General features: G+C 39.7%; 1 protein-coding gene and 1 non-coding gene across 2 annotated transcripts in view; both read left to right on the top strand.

Moving 5' to 3' along the window:
• LOC136150802 (exocyst complex component 1-like) overlaps positions 1–15764 on the top strand; it is a 49113-nt gene that overhangs the window by 28415 nt on the left and 4934 nt on the right. Inside the window, 5 exon segments of the mRNA XM_065911574.1 lie at positions 7386–7462; positions 7981–8209; positions 11757–11940; positions 14174–14289; positions 14291–14374. Coding sequence (XP_065767646.1) covers positions 7386–7462; positions 7981–8209; positions 11757–11940; positions 14174–14289; positions 14291–14374 — 690 coding nt within the window.
• On the top strand, positions 12127–12199 carry TRNAG-CCC (transfer RNA glycine (anticodon CCC)). Its single transcript has one exon. It is a non-coding gene; the product is annotated as a tRNA-Gly (tRNA).

Below are 15764 nucleotides of genomic sequence, written 5' to 3'. Positions count from 1 at the left end.
AGCTCTAACTCCCAGAGCATCTCTGATGTTAAAGGTTACTTGGATTGGAACTGCAATGGTTTTTTTCTTTTGGTAACACTGGCTCTTACTGGAGCAGAGGAGGCTCTTATACCGGTGTGGTGACTCTTGGAAGGAACATCTCAGTTTCATGTTTGTATCAGTCTTATTGTGGTCAGGAATATACTCCGGGTCGTGCACAGGCACTCAGGTGACGAATGTGTCCCCCAGAGGTCTTGGCTTGGGAGGCATTCCGGAAGGTTACTCTGATTGCACCCTGGGTGGCATCAGAGGCAAGTGAGGTGAAGAGCTGGACGTCAGTCAGGGATGCCATCAGGTCTACCCTGGGTGCATCCCCACCCCGTCTCGGTGGTAGAACCGGGAGGGACGAGTGTGACGCCTGCGTCGGTAAGGGACAGACTAAGTCCGACCAGGAAGGAAAAGCTTTTGGTGTAATGTCTGTCTACACCCCCATCTAGAGCAGGGAGGGACGCCTCCGGTAGAAAAATGGCGCTGGTCGCTTTTTTTCTCTCTTACAGATGGGAGCTAACAATTCCAGCCTCACTCCTTTGAACTGTATCCTGCAAAACTGGGATAGATGTGATCCCCAGGGCTTAAAGAAGACACACCTGGTCTTCCTATGTGATACTGCATGGCCGCGGTACCCACTGGAGGATGGCGAACGGTGGCCAGTTGGAGGGTCTCTTAAGTATAATACTGTTTTACAATTAAAACAGTTCTGTAAAAAGCAAGGGAATTGGGTAGAAGTAGTGTATATTAGAGTGTATTAGAGCTTTTAAAGGTGTTACTCTGCATTATGACCTTACTTGGAAGGATGTGATGTATATCTTGGGACAAACGTTGACTGCCGACTCAAAGCCTCGAGTTTTGGGTAAAGCGGTTGCTTATGGAGATGAATGGCTTGGTAATGAATCAGTGGGAAAGAGGGAGGACGAGATGACTGCCCTCCCCACTGGGAGTCAGGCGGTCCCAGCTACAGAACCAGACTGGGACTCTAACACTGCTAAAGGAAGATGGGATCAGAGTCATTTTGTCAGATGTATTCTTGAAGGACTCAGGCAGGCGCGTTCTAAGCCTTTAAACTATGGCAAACTGGCAGACATAGAACAAGAAGAGAAGGAAGCTCCTGGTAAATTCCTAGACAGACTGAGAGAAGCCCTTCGCAGATTCACTGAGATTGATCCCGAAAGTGAAGAGGGGAAAGTGATCTTAAAGGATAGATTTCTCACTCAGTCGGCTCCAGATATTCGCCGTAAGTTATCAAAACGGGCGTATGGACCAAATCAGTCTGTAGATAATCTGTTACAACTGGCTCAGACAGTCTATTATGGTAGGGAATATGAGGAAAAGAAAGAAAGGCAGAGAAAGACGAAGGAAAAGGCGGAAGCCCTCGCAATGGCTATGAAAACCGTTCTTAAACAGCCTGAGAAAAATGCCCAGAGGGACCCAGGTGAAAAGGGATGGGCTTGCTATGGCTGTGGAAAGGAGGGGCATCTCAAGCGGGATTGCCCTCAGGCGTCTGAGCCGCCCCCGGCTCCATGTCCGGTCTGCAAGGGACCACACTGGAGGAGAGACTGCCCCCAGAGGTGTAGGTCTCAGGGGTCTGACTCTCAAGACAATCAGGACTGAAGGTGCCCGGGGGTCCCCACACAAGCTCCCGTCCTAATTACACCTGAGGAACCCCGGGTATTGATAACGGTGGGAGGCCAATCCGTCAATTTCCTTTTAGATACTGGGGCAACTTACTCCGTGCTTACTGAAGCCCGTGGCCCACTTTCTTCCCGATCCGCTTCCGTAATGGGACTGTCTGGACGAGCCAAAAGGTATTACTTCAGTTATTCTCTATCGTGCAACTGGGATTCTGTGCTATTTTCACACGAGTTTCTTATCGTGCCAGAATCACCCTCACCCCTTTTGGGGAGAGATATACTGAGCAAGGTCCATGCCTCTGTTTTCATGAATATGGAGCCCTCCCTTTCTCTCCCTTTAGTTGAAGAAAATGTGAATCCTAGAGTATGGGCTGATGGAAAATCTGTGGGTCGAGCACAAAATGCTATTCCTGTAGTTGTCAAGCTCCAAAGACCCACACTTATTCCCACATAAGAAGCAGTATCCACTGAAACCTGAAGTTAAGGAAGGGTTAAAACCCATCATTGAAAATTTAAAGGAGCAGGGACTATTAGTTCCCTGTAACAGTCCATGCAACACTCCTATTTTGGGTGTAAAAAAATCAAATGATAAGTGGAGATTAGTTCAAGATTTACGAATAATAAATGAGGCTGTGGTTCCTTTACACCCCGTGGTGCCTAATCCTTATACGCTACTGTCTGAAATTCCTGAACGAGCCAAATATTTTTCAGTAATTGATTTAAAAGATGCCTTCTCTTCAGTGCCTTTGGCAGAGGAAAGTCAATTTCTATTTGCCTTTGAAGACCCTACTCAGCCAGCTTCTCAGTTAACCTGGACAGTTTTGCCCCAGGGATTTCGTGACAGTCCCCACTTATTTGGACAAAGTTTGTCACGGGATCTACAAAACTTTAATAGCTCTAAAGCAGTAGTGTTACAATATGTAGATGATATTTTGCTCTGTGCTGAGACAGAGGAAGCTTGTTCACGAGCCTCAGAAGATTTCTTAAACTTTCTGGCAGGCTGCGGTTACAAGGCATCAAGAGAAAAGGCTCAGCTTTGTCAACAATCTGTTAGATATCTGGGCCTAATCATATCAGAAGGGACTAGGGCCATAGGCCCCGAGAGAATTAAACCTATACTAAACCATCCCCTACCTATGACTTTAAGGCAATTGAGAGGATTTTTGGGAATCACAGGCTACTGTCGTATTTGGATTCCGGGTTATGGAGAACTTGCCCGGCCTTTATATAAACTTATAGCTGAAACTCAGCAGGCCCAAACTGACAAACTGGTTTGGTCTCCAGATACTCAAAAGGCTTTTAAGGTTCTTCAGACTGCTCTCCTGCAAGCTCCAGCTTTGAGTTTGCCCACAGGGTCAGAATTTAACTTGTTTGTCACTGAAAGGAAAGGTATGGCCTTGGGAGTTTTGACACAACCCCGGGGGCCTCACCAGCTACCTATTGCTTATCTAAGCAAAGAATTAGATGTAATTGCACGTGGGTGGCCCCACTGCCTAAGAGTAATTGGGGCAGCTGCTTTATTAGCACCTGAAGCTTTAAAAATAATTACTGGACGAAACCTTACTGTACTGACTTCTCATGATGTGAGTGGAATCTTAAATTCTAAGGTTAACATTTGGATGACAGACAGTAGGCTTCTTAAATATCAGTCACTGTTGTTAGAAGGACCAGTAACTAAGCTTTAAGTTTGTAGAAATTTAAATCCTGCTACTTTCCTTCCTGAGAAGGAAGATGAAACACCTGATCACGATTGTTCCCAATTTCTAACTTTAAACTATGCAGCTCGGGAAGATCTAATGGATACCCCATTAGACAATCCTGACATGGAAATATTTACAGATGGCAGTTCTTTTGTTCGGGATGGAAAGCGTAAAGCAGGTTATGCTGTGGTGACGGCTGAACAGGTTTTAGAAGCAAAATCTCTCCCCCAGGAAACCAGCGCCCAGTTAGCGGAGCTTGTGGCTCTGACCCGAGCTCTAGAGTTAAGCAAAGGGCAGCGAGTAAATGTCTACACTGATTCTAAGTATGCTTATTTGACTTTGCATGCTCATGCTGCAGTATGGAAAGAAAGACAGTTTCAAACAGCAACAGGGGAACCTATTAAGCATTTCAGAGAGATCCAGAGACTTTTAACTGCTATCTATTGTCCTAAAGAAGTAGCGGTTATGCATTGCAAAGGGCACAGCAGGGATGGGAGTAAAGTAGCCACCGGTAACCTGTTAGCAGACTCTCAAGCCAAAAAAGCGGCACTTTATGAAACCCCCTCCCTACAGACGCCTTTGATATGGACAGGTCCTGTAGAACAAGAAAAACCACAATATACTGAGGAAGAATTAAAAAGATATGAGAAAAGAGGAGCAAAGATTACTGATAAAGGATGGTTACAGTCCGAGGATGGACGATTAATAATTCCTGAAAATGCTCAGTGGAAAATTCTTAAGGGTTTACATCAGAGTTTTCATTTGGGTGTAGAAAGTACTTGCCAGATGACTTCTCGTTTGTTTGAAGGTAAAAATATAATGAAAACTTTTAAAAACATTATCAAACGGTGTGAGGTTTGTCAGAAAAATAACCCAAAGACGGAAAGGCTAGCAAAATCTGGATTACAACGAAAGGGAAAGTATCCTGGAGAGGACTGGGAAATTGATTTTACTCATATGCCAAAACCTAATGGATATTCTTGCTTACAAGTTTGGGTGGATACTTTTACTGGATGGATTGAGGCGTTCCCCTGTCGTAGTGAACAAGCTAAGGAAGTTATAAAGATTTTAATCCATGAAATCATCCCCAGGTTTGGGCTGCCACGGAGCCTTCAGAGTGACAATGGCTCCGCCTTTAAAGCTGCTGTAACTCAGGGGGTGTCTAAAGCTCTAGGAATAGAGTATCACTCACACTGTTCCTGGAGACCCCAATCCTCAGGAAAGGTTGAAAAAGCTAATGACATTATCAAAAGACATCTGCGCAAATTAACTCAAGAAACCCATAGCTTTAATGAGGGCTGGAACTGCCCCCAAAAAGGAGGGACTGTCCCCCTTTGAATGTATTTATGGAAGGCCTTTCTTACGCACAGACATTGTTATAGATCCTGAAGCCTTAGAGCTAACTAATTATGTAACTCAGCTCTCAGCTTTTCAACAGGCATTAACAGAACTCCGGGAGACGACTCCTGACCCAGCCTCTGAATCCAGCAAGCCTCTATTTGAGCCAGGAACCGAGGTCCTCACAAAAACATTGGGATCTGGGGGCTCATCCCTCGAGCCCCTCTGGGAAGGCCCTTACCAGGTTATTCTTTCTTCTCCCACAGCTGTCAAAGTGCCAGGAATTGATTCTTGGGTACATCACACTCGAGTCAAGAGGTGGCACCCTGACCAGAACTAAGTGATGTCATTTTTTGTTTTTACTTTCTATGCTCTGACTTTGTATGTTTCAGATGGGCCTGATAATCTATGTGAGCCTACTTCTGCTGACTCCAGAAATCCTGAGTCTGCCCTTTGATCCTCAAGACAGTGCCTTCCTGTCCTGGGCTCACTCCTATGCTGCATTCCACAATCGGTCTAACTGTTGGGTCTGCGGAGCACTCCCCTCTTCATCAGTGGAAGGCTTCCCATGGTGGACATCTCCACTTCAAGGAAAAGACTTTCTCCAAGTCTGCGAATACCTTCGACAACAATCACATGTGATGCCTCTTCTTCGTCTGATGACATCTAACAACCCTAGAATGAACTGGTGTAATACTCTGTACCTTAACTATGGACATAATGTGACTTTTAATTTTGATTATACACTGTCTCAGTTTAATCACTATTTTGCTGCACAAGGAGGAACTTGTGCCATCATTCATACTCAATGCTGTACATATATACCTGATATGAGCACTAATGTTACTCATTTTACTAAACACATGAACAAGATGATTGGGGCCATGGATACTCCTGAAGCCTCAATCGCCTCACTTTGGGAGACATTAACTAGTTCCCCATGGTGGAAAACTATCTTAATTACAATAATTCTGATTGTTTTGTTTTTGCTCTTTGCTCCCTGCATCTGTAACTGTGTAACTGGATTTGTTTCTAGTCGCATGAAAGCTTTTAAGTTACAAATGGTTGCTCAAACTCCTGCTATCACTGCAGCTTCTTCCGATTACTATTTGGGGCCCCTGGATCAGACATCCTCACTATGAGGATTAGGAGAATATGTTGCCTCACCAATTTAGGGACAACGCCCCTTGTCAGCTCAGAAGCAGTTATGGAATGAAAACGACGCCCCTTTTCCCTAGGCAACATAATTCTCCTAAAAGAAAAGGGGGGAATGAGAGAGTAACAGGCAGGAAGGCCAGGGGTCTCCAAATGGAGGTATGAGACTGTAAGTGCCAGACATTTTTATCTCTCTTAACCGGCAGAAAAGAACAAACCAGCGATCTGTTTTTCCTTCTCTATACAAAATTAAAAGGAGGTTTCTCCTAACATTCTGTGTGGCCATGACACCTGGTCTCACCTAAAGCTAACTACTCCCAAACCTTGAGTTAACCAATACATTTCTTTTTCGTATGGAAATGTTGTCTTAAGCTATGTTAATGAACCCCAGACTCCATCTTCAAGTTGGTTCCGCCAAAGGGCCTAACTTACTTGTTCAGGTATTGTTCCCCTAATCTATGTAAACGAAACTATTTGTTGGTACAAGGTGCAAGTCAATAGTTTTATGGCCTGGGATGAATTATCTGGTGCCATTCTAGATTTTATGACATTCCTTTCTTTTCATTAACGGACTGTGAGTGACTATATACCATACAGCTAAAGACTAGGAGGGGGGTACTCTTTTGCCCCCTTCTGATGCCTATGTCAGAAGCTTTCTCTATCTCCTTTATACTTTAATAAAACTTTATTACACAAAAGCTCTGAGCGATCCAGCCTCGTCTCTGGCCCCGAATTGAATTCGTCTCCTCCGGAGGCCAAGAATCCCGCGTCTTATCGTTCAGCAACAACCTTTCAAGACCATAAACTAATTATTTAATCCCTACTTTTCCTCATCTATGTAATGGGTATAATAATGCCTATTGAACATGGCTCTCTGGTGGCATAAATGTAAGAAAATAAAATGAGCCATTTGCTAGAGTATTTTAAAGAACTTAAAAACACAATGCAAATCGAGTGATTTTTTTAAAATTAAGATGATCTTTAAAAGAACTAGCATATAAAAACAGTGCTCAAAATTAAGTCTTTCAGATGGTTAGGGGGTTTGTTCTTGTAGATGGTAATTGCTAGTAAATTTGTTAGTTTCTGTAAGAACTTCTGACAGCATTTTTTATGCTCAAGTTTTATTAGGATGATTAGTTTTATTAGAATGATTTTAATTTTCAAAATTCTCCCTTGAACATGTCCCTAGATATTTTCAGCTTTTTATTAAATTGTCCCCTCGTTCCTGCACTCCCTCTGAGTCTCCTCTACCTTTCTCTCCCGCCCCACCCCCCCTAAATGTGCTCAGAAGCAAACACAGCTTCTCATTCTCAGATAAAATCTGAAAACAAAGCTTCTCCTGAACATTCTGAAGCAACATGTTAAATTATATAATTTCATTGATAATACTACCTTTAAAAATCATTATTTCTCATCATACATTCTCTCCTAAGAATTTGGAGACTGAGCAGGCTATTGCTATATAAACTAAACTCTTCAATTTGTTAGCCTTTTATTATGTGAAGTATCTGAATAATTTTTGCAGACTGAAGCAGAGGACACAGATGGAGGAACTTTGTCACAGCAACATAATGCTGGCCCACCGCTGCCTGTTTCATCTGAGTATGTGTTTGTTACTATCTGTTGTTTATTGTGAAAAAAAAAGTAAACTTTCAATTGAGCAGGAAGGAATGCTGCCCAGTGAGGAGTCCAGATTACTGTCCATAGCTGACAACACTCAGAGCACCGATCTGTGTGCCCAGTGTGTTACAGAGCTTCTCAATGAAGTAAACTTGGTCCCCTTTATGGCTCTTTGGCTTTTCTTTGCTCTTGTAATCACACAAATGCAGTCAATTTTGATGTTTGCTGGTAGGAAGTTGCATTTGAATTGTAGTGTATTTCTCAGAAATCACAAAGCACATTTCAGGACCCAGTTCTACAAAGGACGTTATTTTGAGTGATAAAAATGCAACCTCAAAAAAATATGTTTATGTTGGAAACCACTCTAGAATAATTAACTATTTGGACAGTGTTAGTTGATATATCAAATTTTAGTCATTTGTGTATACCGAGTGGATTAAAGTTAAAGGTAAATGCACCTGAAGCTTGTACTAACTATTCTGTTTTGTATTTCTGAACAGGAAAGATATGATCCGCCAGATGATGATTAAAATATTTCGCTGCATTGAGCCAGAACTGAACAACTTGATTGCATTAGGAGACAAAATCGATAGCTTTAACTCCCTTGACATGCTAGTCAAAATGAGTCGCCATGTGTGGACTGCACAGAACGTGGACCCCGCTTCTTTTCTGAGCACTACACTGGGAAATGTTTTGGTGACTGTCAAAAGGAACTTTGACAAATGTATTGTAAGTTGGGTATTTTTTTTTTCAGTAACTTAGAACTCTTAACCATTGCAGAGTATCTGTGTGTGTGTGTGTGTGTGTGTCTCTGTGTGTGTGTGTGTGTGTGTGTGTTTCAAAGACTTCTGGCTTCCCACCAGGGGACCTACTGTTCCTGTCCCCACGCCTTGCAGCAGGGTATTGGCTGAAGTGTCCAGGAGCAGGCTAGTGCCAAGTTGTGTCCCGTCTACACTGTGAACCATGGCCAGTTCCTGGAGTGACTGACACAGAGGCAGCAGCGATTACACCCGAGATCCACTAAGTAACTGAAATCCCAGGTGACCAATTAGTGACCATAGATTTAATGAAGCAACTGAAACTTGAATTTATTGTTTTTCTTCTTTTAATATATCACAATAGGGTAATTAATATTTGGGTTATTTTAATTGATTAAAGTATTTTTTTCAGTTCAATAGCTTTAATCATATTGCTTTAAGAATAAATTGTTCTTATGACAACTTTTGGTAGTTATCATTTTTCTCCTAATAGGGAAAAAAATCATTAACTTTATTTTTTCTGTTAGGTTTTGGTAAGCTTATAGATATGAAGAGGATTGGGCCAGGTTCTAAAAAGAGTTTCATTTTATGAATATATTTAGTATTAATATGTAAAAATAGGTATTTATCATCTGAATTATTCTACTATGTAACCTCTAAGTTAAATCCAGTGCTTGAATAGCCATAGAATAATGAGTGAGTGAAAGTCACTCAGTCATGTTTGAGTCTTTGTGACCCCATGGTCTGTAGTTTGCCAGACTCCTCTGTCCATGGAATTATCCAGACAAGAATACTGGAGTGGGTAGCCATTCCCTCCAGGGGATCTTCCCAACCCAGGGATCGAACCCAGGTCTCTCGCTTTGCAGGCAGATTCTTTACCGGCTGAGCCACCAGGGAAGCCCATAGAATAATGAGAGAATAATAAAAATATTAAGGGTGATTAAAATCCACTTCATCTTTTATACTTTTTAAAAATAATGCTTACTGATTTCTGAAAGTTTAAAAGCCATCCGTAGAAACGTAAATGTCACCTCAACAGACTTGTTAACCCTCCTTCCCCACCAAATGATTGCACTGGCATTTGAAATATTATGAAATTTGGCCACTTATCCTCTTCCCTGCCCAGCTTTCTTCAGAAGTGATGATAAACCTGTAAGGTCTGATTGTAAGCTGATTGCCAAAAAGAAAATAAAGAATTACTAAAGTCTAAGATAATGAGTCCTATGTGACATAGAATAAGAATAGCTAGAACATTAACCATGAGAACACTGTACATTTTTAGAATATGAAGATTTTCTTGCTCTTATCAGTGAATAAAGCTAGTATATAAAACTTTAATATAATACCTCTCAATCCAGTTGAATGTAATTGTTAGAAGTGTAAGATATAATAGTGTCAGGGAGATGTAGACATGGGTTCAAATGAAGTGCTTAGCACATTGCCTGGTACAGAATAAGAGCTTGTAACTAATTGCTTGTAATGGTGATGATGATGATGATGATGATGACAGTAATGAAAGTGAAAGTAAAGTCGCTTAGTCGTGACCGACTCTCTGCGACCCCATGGACTGTAGCCTACCATGCTCCTCCGTCCATGGGATTTTCCAGGCCAGAGTACTGGAGTGGGTTGCCATTTCCTTCTCCAGGGGATCATCCCGACCCAGGGATCGAACCCAGGTTTCCCACATTGTAGGCAGATGCTTTACCATCTGAGTCACCAGGGAACAATAGTGGTAATTAGTAATAGTTTGCTGAAGAATGTTCGTGTTCCTCTCAAAACTGGGAAGTGAAGAAATTTAGTTAAATTAACCTAGACAAAGGTATAAAGTCGTGTTTTTTCCCTAAATTGCATGTATTTCTAAAAGATGGACCTTGTCACTAAAGGGAAGAGGATGGTTCCTTCTGTTGGTTATCATCAATCTGTTTCTTAATTTAAATCAAGTCTTTTCACAGTGTCGTCAGTTGTGTGTGCTCAGTAAGTGTTACATGTTTTTGGTACTTGGGACAAGATCTGGACCTAAAGCATACCTCGAAAGAGTAGTGAATGGTTCTCTGTGTATTGAGCCAAAGAATGAATGTCAGACAACTGCAGAAAGTGGAATAGATGGTATCTGAGTTTAGTACTTTCATCTGGTGGCCAAGCCCAAAGTGTTCTTCAAGGAACGGGGCTAAAAAGATTAGCCTGCCAAGAACTAGGGATAAAATTAGAAACATAGCAAGTACTACCAAGCTGGACACTGCACTCCAGTACATTTCTTACCTGCATTTACTTTGCTTTTCAGGATTCCTCACACTACAGTGATGTGGTCTTGTACCCTTTAACCTTTGAAAATGGTATGATCTGGGTGTCTCTGCCTCATTGTATAGTCTTGCCTTCTTTGTCATAGATTAATTAACCGTATAAGGATGGGTTTATTCCTGGGCGCTCTGTTCTGTTAATGTACATGTCTGTTTTTGTACCAGTACCATATTGTTTGATGACTGTAACTTTGTAGTATAGTTTGAAATCAGGGAGCATAATACCTCTGATTTTGTTCTTCTTTCTTGAGCTTGCCTTGGCATTACGATCTTTTGTGTTTCCATACAGGTTTTAGAATGATTTGTCCAATTTGGATTCCTTTTATTTATTTTTCCTGTCTGATTGCTATGTCTAGGACTTCCAATACCATATTGAACAAAAGAACGGTTACTTTTCTAATCTCTACATGTCATATGGTTTTCAGGTTATACCCCCAGAATCTCAGCACAATGAAATTTTAGGTAGGAGTTGAAAATGACTCAACACTTGGGCAGTGTACTTCTTACTGGGAATAGAACTAGATCCCCTGGAAGTACACAGAATCATAATTGATTATTTTGAACCAAAGTGTCTATGTTCTGTCTATATGTCTATTTGTTACTTTGTATCCATCTTACACAAGTACTTTGCTATACTGATTTAGAGTGAATGACTAATAGGTACATGGAAAACTATATAATGCAAATCCACAGTAGAAGTACCTGTTCTCCTCTGTGCTCATACCCCCAAAACATAGAACTTCTCTATCCAAACAAATTTTAGGCTGATGAGATTTGGAAATGGTTGTGGTTCTCAACTTGACTATATAGACACCAACCAGAAATAATCTTGAGAGATCCTGTGTGTGCTCTGGTATCTGCTCTGCCCCAAAGTGGGCAATCATTATATACTTACCTTTTATAAATGATAGAAGTGTTCATTGGTTGTTTTTACTTGAAACAAAGACCTGAGGTTCACAAGCTTTGAGTGCATTTTGTTTTGAATAATTTGGATTTTTTCCCTTGATTTTAGTTCCTTCAATGATATCTATGTACTTTTTAATCTCTAGAAATAGTTTTTCATAGTTATCCATATTGTGTTAATCTTTGATTAGTAAATGTCCGAAATGTTCTAGGTATTAAATTACATCATGCCTTTGTGGTATATATATTTACTTTTAATTGTACGTTGTTTCTAAGTTGCTTAGCTATTTTTCTCCCTTGCTTTCTGCCTAACTTTAGAGTAACCAAATAAGGCAAATGGAAGAAGTAAAGATCTCAAAGAAGAGTAAAGTAGGAATTCTCCCGTTTGTTGCTGAATTTGAAGAATTTGCTGGACTCGCAGAATCAATCTTTAAAAATGCTGAGTGTCGTGGAGATCTAGATAAAGCATATACTAAACTTATCAGAGGAGTATTTGTTAATGGTAAACTTTTGTTACATTATGAAGAAGTTTTTGGTGGTGGTTTTCCTTATTTCTGGTGTTTTTGGTCAGTTGTTTTCATTATTTCTGATTAAGTTAGAAGTTGGGAGACAGATGTGTTCATTATTTTCCATAGTCTCTAGTCTTTTTTAAGTTTTCTGAAATTAAAGATTTCTTAAATTTGGGACTTCTCTGGTGGTCCAGTGGCTAAGACTCCACACTCCCAATGTGGAGAACCTGGGTTCAATCCCTGGTCAGGGAACCAGATCCCACATGCAGCGATGAAGTCCTGGCACAAGTAAATAAAAATATATATATATTAAAAATAATAATAATAATAAAGATTTCTTAAATTTGAAAAACAGTGTGTAAAACCCTTTTGTATTTACCAGGAACTACTTATATTTTAGGGTTCATATGGGCTATCAGTATGCAAAGTTGAAATTCATTTTTTAAACACAAAAATGACCTTGTGGATTACATTCGCATTTTAGCAGGAGTCTTCTTGAGCTGATCAACAGTGATGTCTGTATGTGTGTGTGCTTAGTCAGTCAGTCATGTCCGACTCTTTGCAACACCATGGACTGTAGCCCACCAGGCTCCTCTGTCCATGGGATTCTCCAGGCAAGAATACTGGCACGGGTTGCCGTGCAATCAGCCAGGGGATCTTCCCAACCCCGGGATCAAACCCAGGCCTCCCACATTGCAGGTGGTTTCTTTACCATCTGAGCCACCGGGGAAGGTCAAGAATACTGCAGTGGGTAGCCTATCCCTTCTCCAGGGGATCTTCCCGAGCCAGTTACTGAATCTGGGTCTCCTGCATTGCAGGCCGATTCTTTACCAGCTGAGCTACCAGGGAAGCCCAAATTAATGCTAAAATAGTGTAATTCATCATCTAGCTATGTCAGATCACACAGTTAAGTTACAGAAACAGTGTGGATGTGTTTAATTTGAAATAAATGATCTGACTGCATCAATTCAGGAATTTTTAAAACTAAAAAAAATGACCAAAGTAGAATTATCTCAACAGTTAGAGATAATACATTTTTGGTGGAAACAGGTTTAGGGGAAAGATGATAAATTACATGATTGAATGTTTATATGGTTGATATTTCTTTTAAAATTCAAAGTAGCTTTGCTTTGTCTGATTGTAAAGTAGTATATGCTCATTACATACCCCCCAAAATCAGCACACTGACTTTAAAAATCAAGAAGAAACTAAAGGTAATTTGTAATCTCATCATACAAAGGTTAACATTTAATTTTTACCTGTGTGAACTTTTCAGTATATCTCTCTCCCTGACAGACATGCACATATTGTGTGTTCTGTAATTTGAAATGTTTCTCACACCTTACACCCTGTTTGGAACCTGCTAGACTCTGTGATTCTAGTGTCTGTCCTTGTCTCCTGATACAGATAACCGTAGTCACTTCTGATGATTACATAGAGTTCCATCTGTCATTGTTTACTTAGCAGATCTTCTGTTAACAGGCATTTGGTTTGTTTCCAGTTTTCTGTATATTTCTGTATATTGTCCAATGATTTCCCTAGGATCAGTTATTAGAAATAATTCCTGGGTCAGAAGTTTTGTGTCTGTTGAGTTTCTGCCAAATAACCACATAGAAAGATTATACCAGTTTGGTCCTTTGAGTGTTTGGTGAAAGTTTCTGTCACATCTGCCTCAAGACCCAGTATTTCTCGGTATTATCAGTCTTGTTATCCTTTGTTAACCTAGAAGGATATAATTCAGTTTTGCTTATGGTATGTTTTACTGTGTAAGAGCTTCCAAATTATATGTTAAGTTTATTCATCTTTCTCTTTATGACTTCTCAGTTTTGGGCCATTCTTAGAAAGTTCGTACTACCACAGAATTATTTCTTTAATTAGGTTTATTTTTCTTAGTACTTACAATTGCATTCATTTATTTGCCTTTGACATTTTAAGCACTTGAACAATTTAGAATTTGGTTGGCTAAAAGATGTGAAATAGGAATCCAAATTTAGCCATATATATATATATATATATATATATATATATATATATATAACTGTTTTAGAATGATTTTTTATTTAGGTTTAGGTCGATCCTTCAATACAGTATGTTTTATTTGATTAAGTCCAGAAATGTGCTTACTTCTTAAAGTTATAAATGAAAAAAATCATGTAATTTTTCCATAGCTAAATGTGGTCATAGTCATACCAGGTCATCGTTACATTTTTTCCATTTTTGTTTTAGTGGAGAAAGTAGCGAACGAAAGCCAGAAGACCCCCAGGGATGTCCTCATGATGGAAAACTTCCACCATATTTTTGCAACACTTTCTCGTTTGAAAATCTCATGTCTAGAAGCTGAAAAAAAAAGAAGCCAAACAAAAAAACACAGATCACCTTCAGTCTTATGTCATATACTCTTTAGGACAACCTCTTGAAAAGCTAAATGTCAGCATATTTTCATTCAGTATTTTTTTCTTGGTTTTGAACCTGTGTTTAGATGTGAGTAACACAACAGACATTTAAATTTGCTCATTCATTGGTGGGTGCAGGAGGATAAGGAAGGATGGACTGAGATATTGAAGCTGCTCAGACACTGCTAGATGTTTTATATACATTATTTCTTTTAATTCTTGTAAACGATGATGTGGGGTAAGATAGCATTATCCTTGTTTTACAAATGAAGAAATTGGAAGTAAATAAAAAGTTATAGTAATTGACAGGTAGCAAAGCAGGGGGATTAACCATAGATTTAGCCTTTTCCATTATACCAGTCTTCCATTTCTTACCTCGTAAATGGCTAACCTTTATCCCTAGCTCAGATGAAGATTTTGAAAATTCTATCAAGATAAAAAGAAAATAAAAAATTGTTTTATTCATTGCCTTTTCTTTATCCTTCCTTTCTTGACTTGTCATTCCCCAGAGCAAATCTGATCTTTAAACATGAGAAATGGTAGTTTTAGAGAACTTTGCAACATAGTAGAAGCTTAAATGGACCCTTCTAACAAATTAGGTCCACAGTGTGATTCGTCATCTTTGTTTTGAAGTTAGAGTCAAATAAAAATTGTCTGTCTGTTGTCAGCAATTCAAATGCAGAACCAGTGCCTTGTAAACTGAAGAACAGGCAGATATTCCTTTAGGGTAAAGGGTCTGTCTCAGACCTAAAGCCTGCATGATGCGTAACTGCAACATAAAGGAACTTCCTTTGAAATCAAATTTAGAGCAGACACATTGATAAATCCTTTATTATGTAACATTGTTAGAGAAGCTCTAGCCAATGCAGTAAGACCGAAACATAAAGACATATGGAAAGAGAATCATACTGGAATGGACTGCCATTTCCTTCTCCAGGGAATCCTACCACCCAGGGGTCAGATCTGGGCCTCTTGTGTCTCCTGCTGGCAGGCGGAGTCTGTGACTGCGCCACCTGGGAGGCCCTCGGGCTTACAATCACCTGTGTGTGACATGTGGGAGTTATTTCATCTTGTAAAGTAAAGTAGGTTTTTTAACCTAGTCAAGGTATATATATATATCAAAAAACAGTTTGTTTCCTATATGTTATAATAACCAATTAAAAATCTGTGTAGAAAAATAAATACATTAATTAAAATCTGTGTAGAAAAAAAATTTAAATATCTGGAACAGATTTGTCTAGAAAATTATTATTAAAAATGTAGTAATTTAATGAAGAATAAATAAATAATTGCTAAGAAAATTTTAGAGAATAGTAGAGAGGGGATTTGACTTGTCAGTATTAAATCATGTTGTGCTCAAGTAAAGACTTGCCAATATACATGTTAAAAAACCACTTACACTTAAAAGGCAGCCTGAGAAGAAT

Source organism: Muntiacus reevesi, chromosome 19 (genome assembly GCF_963930625.1).
Source record: "Muntiacus reevesi chromosome 19, mMunRee1.1, whole genome shotgun sequence".
Lineage (NCBI taxonomy): Eukaryota > Metazoa > Chordata > Mammalia > Artiodactyla > Cervidae > Muntiacus > Muntiacus reevesi.
Note: the sequence above shows the minus strand (reverse complement) of the source record. Positions and strands in the feature narration are given on the sequence as shown.